The 8508-nt window shown below is 42.2% G+C and overlaps 1 protein-coding gene across 2 annotated transcripts in view; it reads right to left on the reverse strand.

Annotated features, from left to right (window-relative positions):
* Nucleotides 1-8285, reverse strand: part of cntnap2b (contactin associated protein 2b) — an 85186-nt gene extending 76901 nt beyond the window's left edge. The window contains exon 1 of one of the 2 annotated variants that reach the window (XM_047588478.1): nt 7898-8285. In XM_047588478.1, coding sequence (XP_047444434.1) covers nt 7898-7973 — 76 coding nt within the window. In that variant the 5' untranslated portion in view covers nt 7974-8285. The remainder of the gene's footprint in view (nt 1-7897) is intronic. The other variant, XM_047588477.1, reaches the window with a different exon arrangement.
* Nucleotides 8286-8508: the final 223 nt, after the last annotated feature.

An 8508-nucleotide genomic window follows, 5' to 3' on the forward strand; every position in this document is an offset into this window, starting at 1 on the left:
CGGAGTGACAGCAGAGAGCAGGAGCCTAGAAGTGAGTAGGGATGCTAAGGACACATCCCAACCCATATCCAGCTACAACTGGGTCATCACTACTAATACAACCACTGCCCGTAGTGTTTTTTTCAATAATTACGGGTCACAAAGGGTTAACAGTCAAACTTAAATATTGCCCTTTGATTGGCTCTCCCAATTTCCCGCTAACGTGATTGGCCATCCCCGCTGTCACTCCATCTGCTGTAATGTTAATTGCAACCTGCTGTTAGTTGGACAGGGCAGTAGGCAGCAGTGCATTTATCAGCAAGTTTAAGTTATCAAAATGTTTTGGCCTTTGTTCTGCCTGTGTCACTTCAGCTAGACGGATTTTAAAGTGATGTCATTTACATTCATATTGGTTCCTGTTTGTGTGTGTGCGTGAGGAAAATAAAACTCAACATAAAGCAGCTCTTTTGGAGTCAAAGTGTAAGTTACTTCAAGGGTATACAACTGCAGATGCTCAACAATACAGATATTGAATAAAAGACAATATTTAAAGAGATATACAAGAGATATACACTTGTGTAAAGTTATTTTTTCTTATCACTTTCATGTAGTTGTGTGGAAGAAAGCAACTGTTCAAATGAGCATCTAGAATCTGTGGCTTCCTTGTATTTTCCCCAAAAATTTTTGGGGAATAAATTACATGTAATAATTGTGTGAAAGTAAAAGCCTTTTTGCTGAGACAATAACTGTACCACCAAACTCAATGATCATTTTATCCCTAATCTGATATGTCATGTATCAACATATTATCAGGAGACAGACAGTAAAGAGGTTGGAGGAGATTGAGGAGGAGATGGAGAAGGAGACACTGAAGGAGTGGCTGGAAATTCACAATTGAGGTGAAATAATGATGAATATTTTAGTCTTGAAATTCATCACTGTGATGTTAGTGTTATGATTATTTGAATAAGAACCTGTGGACGCTAATCTGCTTGTTCAAAGATTCAAATATTAGCCTACTACATGAACCCTGTATATTCTTCAAAGTTGCCTCCTTGTCTTTTATTAGATGTTTTGACCCATTATATTGCATTAAATTCTTGTATTATAGATAGACAGACCGACAGACAGATACTAGTGACCGACCGATTATCAATCACCAATGTATCAGGGCCCGATAGGACGGCTCCAGTTCTATCGGGGGTTCTATCGTATTGGTGAAATGTTGCGCGGACAGAAAAAACAAAGTGTGACAATGACAAAAGCACCCACTGGTGTGCTGATTTATTTTGTCCAGTGGAGCGGGCTGTGCTCACCCAGATCGACTCAGCTCACATTTCATTCTACACCACGAAACCTTCCAATCATCTGACCAGTCAGTCAATCAACCAGCGGACTGTTCCCCCTTTTCCTTAAGTCACGGTAAGCTAGTTCATGAAATAAGTAACTGTTAACATGGAAACACCATTGGAACAACAATTATAGGCCACATTTCACTGCCCCTTTCAAAAGTGTCCCTGCCCAAAACCTCCGGTGTAAAATAACTGTGAGGCAACTTTGCTATATCATCGCAGATTTTGTCTCAGTAGCAGCATTAGATGAGTGACGTTAGCAGTTTGCAAATAAGCACCGAAGCGTTACAGTTTAATATATGCTAAAAGGATTTAACCAAGAGAGTCTACCCGACACGACGCGGGATCACTGATATTTTATCGTCACTATCGGCTATCGGGGATTGCACCTCCTCTAATATCGGCTATCGTTATCAGGCCAAAAAACCCCTATCGGTCAGACACTAATGGATAGTTTATTCATCCCAAACTGGAAATTTTAACAGTTGCAGCAGCAGTGTAAAGGCACTCACACCATACAAAAAACAAACAATCTACTATTTACACAATATTTACGAGACTATGGAAATAAGTGAGTTGAAATAAGTGAATAAAAGGAGGGAAAAGAAATAATGTCCAGAATGTTATCTGTCACATACAGATGGGGATTAAACAGGCTTATGGATTGAAGCAGGAAAAATTTCCTGTAGCGTTCTTTGAGACAATGGAGTTGTCTGAGTCTCTTGGAGAATGAGCTCAGTTGTCTGTCTATCATCTGGTGGAGAGGGTGGTCAGGGTTATCCATGATTGATAACAGTTTGTCAAGTGTCCTCCTCTCCACCACCACCTCAAAAATTCCTGTGTGCAGCCAATGACAGAGCCAGCCTTCCTGATCAGTTTATTCAGTCTGTTGGCATTACTGACTGCAATACTGTTCCCCCAGCAGACCACAGCAGAGAAAAGGGTGCTGGCCACGACAGACTGGTAGATCTCCAGCATCTTACTGCACACGTTGAGGGATCTCAGCTTCCTCAGGAAGTAGAGTCTGATGCAAGCCTTCTTGTACACAGCTGTACTGTTGGTCCTCCAGTTCAGTCTGTTATCAATGGTCATTCCGAGGTATTTGTACTCCTCCACCACATCCACATTCCTACCAAGGATGCTCACGGGGCTTAGCAGCTGTTCTCTTCCTTCTGAAGTCAATCACCATCTCTTTGGTCTTGCCCACGTTAAGCAGCAGGTGATTACTTCCAGCCCACCCCACAAATCTGTCCACCAGTCCTTTATACTCCTCCTCATCCCATCCACTGCTTATACACCCCTCAACTGCAGAGTCATCAGAAAGTTTCTGGATGTGACATGACTCTGAGTTGTGAAAGTCAGTGGTGTATAAGATGAACAGGAATGGAGCAAGTACAGTTCCCTGTGGGTCCCACAGCACTCATCACCACATCAGACAGGACACTTCCCAAACACACAAACTGTGGCCTGTCTGTCGGGTAGTGCGTTTACATGCATGTGAAAAAAACGAATTATTGCCTTAATCGGACTATAACAGTTAACGTTACTCGGAGTTCTCGTTGTCCAATTGAGACACCCAGATAATGTGATTGGAATTGGAGTTTTCATCGGAAAATGCGTGTCCGTATGCTCCACCACCGCTGTGCTGGCGTGTGACCCTGGAACAAAAACGTCCAAGAAAGCCAATCGCAGAAGAAGAAGAGAAACAGAGCCGTCTGAGGGATGCGGATCTTACCTGCATCAGAAGCAGCGCGAACATTACATATGAGATTTAAAAATGTACTAATATCCGTCTGGTTGTTATTTGAAATGCCAGTCCACCGCATGAACGACTCTTGTTTATTATATCACGTAATAGGTCACCTAGAAATCGGGCCGTATTAACGTGGTATTATCCCGCTGAAAAGACACGTATCGCCACCTAGTGTGGAAGAGGAGAACAGTTATTTGATTTTGTTGTGCTGCATGTAAACTGGGACAAGGACTGTAGCGAGAAAGTTGAATTTTGAGCATAGCTCGATTAAGCTCTGCATGTAAACACACTGACTGATCCAGCAGACAGTGGATTCACCAACACCCATCAACCACAGCTTCCCACCCAGCAACAAAGGCTGGATGGTGTTGAAGGCACTGGAGAAATCAAAGAAAGTGAGATCTCACTGAGCCTCCATCACCATCCAGGTGTGAGTGAGTGAGCTGCAGCAGATAGATGAAAGCATCATCCACCCCCAGACTTGGCTGGTAGGCAAACTGTAGGGTCTGGTCTGGTCCAAAGGTTTCACTGCAGGGGGTGGAGAGAAGGAGACTTGAGATGCGGGGTCGTTGGAGTCATTGGAAGCAGTCAGGATGTTTGGGGGGGTGGGGTAGAGGAGACAGGGGTCCAAGAGCTAAACCTGTGTTAAGCTCGTTCGCACGCTCCAGATTTCCTTCAGACAGTCTGTCTCTCCCCCTGCAGCCAGTTATATCCTTCATTCCTGACCATACCTCCCTTGTGTTCTTCTGCTGGAGTTTGGCCTCCAGTTTCCTCCTGTACGAGTCCTTGCACTTCCTCAGCTTTTCCCGCAGTTAGGGCTGTACCCTCCTTAGCTCCACCTTGTCTCCAGACGTGAAGGCTTCCCCTTTTGTTGTTCAGCAGAGTCCTCAGATCGCTGGTGATCCATGGTTTATTGTTGACAAAACAGCGCAGTCGCCATGCTGCTGATGTCTTCCCAATGAGGCTGACAGAGGGCCTCCCAGTCCCACTCCCAGTGAACTCAAAGCAGTCCTGCAGGGCCTCCTCGGCCTCCTGTGTCCACCCCCTTACAGTCCTTTTGGACACAGGCTGCTGTTGGACAAGAGGGATGTACTTTGGAGTGAGTAGGACAAGGTTGTGATCAGACCTGCCTAGTGGGGGTAAGGCAGTTGTACTGTATGTATTACAGGCATTTGCATACAGCAGGTCCAGTGTTTTGTTGTCACAGGTATGGCAATCCCATACTGGGTAAAGTCTGTGAGAGTTCTGTCCAAGGTGACGTGGTTGAAGTCATCATTGATCACCATAACGAGTTTGGCTATTATATATTATATATTCAGATATGAATGAAACATGTTGATTACTGAATTTGTTTTGTCACTATGATAATTTGCTTGATTTATCTGCTCTACATGATGTGATATAATGTTTGCAAATGCAAGAAAACATCAACTTTCAGGAGTGCTGACTTGGAGAACTTTTGTGTTAAAAGCGCGTCAGCTTCAGTCACCACCATCGCAACAGTCCTCCATTGAGGACACTGTTTACAATGCCACTCCATATCCCACTGGCTCCCGGCAACAGCGAAAGATAACGGAGGCTGTTACATTTATGCTATAAAAAGTTATATTTAAAGTTGAGTTTTGGTGGTTCAATACATTTTTGAAATCAATGAATAGTGTTTATTAATCGTGATTTCAATATCAATCAAAATAATTGTGATTATTATTTTTTCCATAATCGTCCAGCCCTAGAAGGTGACGAATACAAAATAATACACTGCCTGGCCAAAGAAAAGTCACCACCAAAAATAAAGGTCACACACATTTCATTGGACCACCTTTAGCTTTGATTAGATCATGCATTCTCTGTGGCATTGTTCTGAGCAAAGCCTTCTCCAGCACATCCCAAAGATTCTCAATGAGGTTAAGATCTGGACTCTGTGTTGGCCAATACATGTGTAAAAATGATGTCTCATGCTCCCTGAACCACTCTTTCACAAATTAAGCCTGATGAATCCTGGAATCTTCACCTTGAAATATGCTTGTGCCATCAGGGAAGGAAAAAAACAACTCATAACCTGGCCATTCAGCATATTCAGGTAGTGAACTGACCTTGTTCTTTGGGCATAATGTTTCTGAACCAAGACTGCACCAACTGCAGCAACCCCAGATCACAGCACTGCCCCCACAGGCTTGTACAATAGGCACTAGGCCTCTCTACTTCCCCTGATGCTCCCATCACTCTGGAACAGGTTAAATCTGGACTCACCACACCACTTGACCTTCTTCCATTGCTCCAGAGTCCAATCTTTATGCTTCCTAGCAAATTGAAACCTTTTTTTACAGTTAGCCCCACTGATTAGTGGTTTTCTTAAGTCTATTTAGCTGTTCAGTCTCAATTCCTGGAGTTTCCTTCGCATTGTATTTTGGAAATACAATTCGCCACATTTCTTCCACAAAGACAATGGTTCCCCACTGTCCTTCCGGTTTTAAAAAATGCGTTGGACAGTTCTTAACTCAATTTTAGTAGTTTCTGCAAACTCTTTAGATATTTTCTCTGCTTGATGCATGCCAGTGATTTGACCCTTTTCAAACATCTTTTCCATGGCCACTGGATGTGTCTTTCAAAATGGTTGTTTAAGAAATGAGAACTGGCGACTTCTTTTTTTGGGCCAGGCAGTGTGTTTTCAAAGATTTTTAACCAGCCAAAAAGGTGATGAACAGGATCATACGTGAAGGTGAGTACATTTTCCCTTCTCTCAAAATGAGTTTGTTTCTGCTAACCACAAGTTTCATCGTTTGTATGTTTTGTCTGTTTGAGACTCTGGTCATGTACGTAACATTTTATATAATGACTCATTATGACAGGTGGAGGTTTAAATTCATTTTGATCCTATCGTTTGTGAAGACTAGTCATCTCAGTCAGGCTAGAGAGTTTAGCTATAATCTACCAATCTAATAAGGATAATATGTCTTGAATTTAAAGTGTATGGTCACAGTTTAATATACCAGCGAAACTTTTGCCACCATTTTCTGAAAGCATTTCATTTAAAAGTGTAGCAGGCTAACTCGTTAGCTAGTGCTAGCTTGTTTGGGATGAGCATAAATCTTTATCGATAGAAGGCATTAAAAAAAACTATGGCTGAACAAACCATGAACTGAAATGAGCACTGACAGTGTGGAACTGAAATGGTCCAGTTCAAACTCTGGTAACGATGTCATGTACACAAACTAGGTCTCTTGTGCTTAATGTAGCAAAGCAAACCCAAAATATGTTTAGATCATCCCAGCTTTGAGCCTCCACAATATCTGTAGGGGCTTTTTTTGGAAAAGTTTAAGGGTGCCAATATTTTGTTTTCTTATTTATAGCTCTTCTGCGAGAGATACTGGTTAATCAACAAAATATAATGGACCAACAGAAGAACATCATGCAAGTGATAGAACGGACATGCATTCCCACTAACCATATGAACTACTTTCCATTGGAGCCTCCCCTGTACGCCCTTAAGAGAAACTGATCAAGTCAACCAGACCTACATCAGGCACTGGTAAGCTCCTTTTGATTTTTTTTCTTCAATTGACGGTAATGCAGAATGGTTCTAATTCTAATTTCTAATCTTTTTCATCACATTTGGCTCGGCAGGAGGGGCCAACAGTCAATGACACTGTGGCCACACTTACAGCAGTTGTGACAGGTATGTGACTCTGACTTTATTTTGTTTTTCTAATTCTGTTTGCTGTTTGCCATGCTACGTATACCAGATTTATACTCAGTTTTTCTGAGATTTTCTTTCTTTTATTTGTTATGTCATTTTTAGATGCTGTAAGACACAATCCTGTCTACTGATATGACAATTGATGATGCCGTAAGGTGAGTTTACTGTGCTGGAGAAAGAGAAGAGGAGAAGAAAAAATCGTCTGCCAGCAACCAGCCGAGGGTAGTCTACAGAATGAAATTTTTAAGAAACATTTTTAAATAAATGTGTTAAAATGCAGTCTGTTGTGTGTGTTTTTTTTTTTTTTTTTTGTTGTTTTGTTTGTTTTTTCATACATACAGTTAATTCACAAATGGCACAGGCCTAGGATACTAGGACATAGCTTCCACATGAATAAGTGAATGAATGGCTACATAAGCAAATAAATAAACTGAATTGAATAAAAAAAACACTGTGGCAATACCTTTGGTTTGATTATGGCATCATTTGGGTCAGTTTAGGCTAGTTTTTGGCAAGGTTATGGGTTTTGCTCTTTCTTTGGGATAGCTGTTGCAACATTTTTGTTTTGGTTGAGTTTTGGTATTCTTTTGGCATGCCAAATTTGGCCCAAATTTGGGCCGGCAGTCATTCCAAAGCTTTGCCAAAATGGCAAGCCACATTTGGGCCAAAATGATTTGCTATCTGGGTTTTAGCACTACATATTGGGTATGCATGCACATTTTTGTAGCAGCCCCTGAATGAATGGTCTTCTTGGGAGGTTGTGCAGATTTCATATTTTTATTCTGCAACTGATATATACAGGTTTATCCACTAGCTGCGCAGACTTGGACTTTTCTGCGTTCTGGTTCGGCACAGACATAATGCATTGAAACAGAAGCTTCTTAAACGGGCTTTAGCCTGCTGATGCTATATTCTGTTTTCCTCTTCTTATCAGTTAATGATAACAACTGTAGCGTGTGTGTGTGAATGAAAACCTTGTGTGTCGGGATTATTATGTTGTATGATCCACGCCCTGCTTTAGATGCTGGTGTTTTTGTCTCTTGCAGAGACCTGACTCTGTTTTACGGGTGCACTCTCCCAAATTAGCCACGGCTGTGTGTGTGTTATCCTACTTACGGGTAGCTGTCGAGCTGTAGGTGGAGATGATGCTACATAACACTGGCAGCAATAACAAAACGGTCAGAAAATGCATCTTCACAGAAAATCCGCACCGTCAAAGACACAAACGGAAACAAAGCGGTCTCGGTGCGGTCTTCCCTCCACTCAGACGGCTGGTGTTCTAGTGATAACACAACCGGGACGCTGTTTTCAATATTGCGCTATTGTCTTCTGCCTCCTATGATATCAATCACGGGCTGTAAACCGACACTGTAACGGGGTTTGACCAACAACCTTTATGGAAGCTAGTTGCGAAAATAATGCGGCTGTGCTACATCCAGAGCCACTAGCTCGAGGTGCATGGTAAGACAAATAGGAACTATCCAACTGCTGAACATCCGAAATAATTAACTCACACCCACCCTCTGCTGCAGTTGGTACGTTCCACTGTGTACGACAACACGGGTTCTCCTTGAAAGAAGACGGGGCCATGGGAGAGCAGAGCTGTCCGCAACATTAGCTGTGGCTGCAACATTGAGTTTGAATCATGCAAAGTTATATTTATTTAAAATAACCAGGAATGCTGTTTCCATTATCAGTACTTCAACTGGTATAAATGCTGACTTTGC

The sequence above is a fragment of the Mugil cephalus genome, chromosome 7, assembly GCF_022458985.1.
Source record: "Mugil cephalus isolate CIBA_MC_2020 chromosome 7, CIBA_Mcephalus_1.1, whole genome shotgun sequence".
Classification (NCBI taxonomy): domain Eukaryota; kingdom Metazoa; phylum Chordata; class Actinopteri; order Mugiliformes; family Mugilidae; genus Mugil; species Mugil cephalus.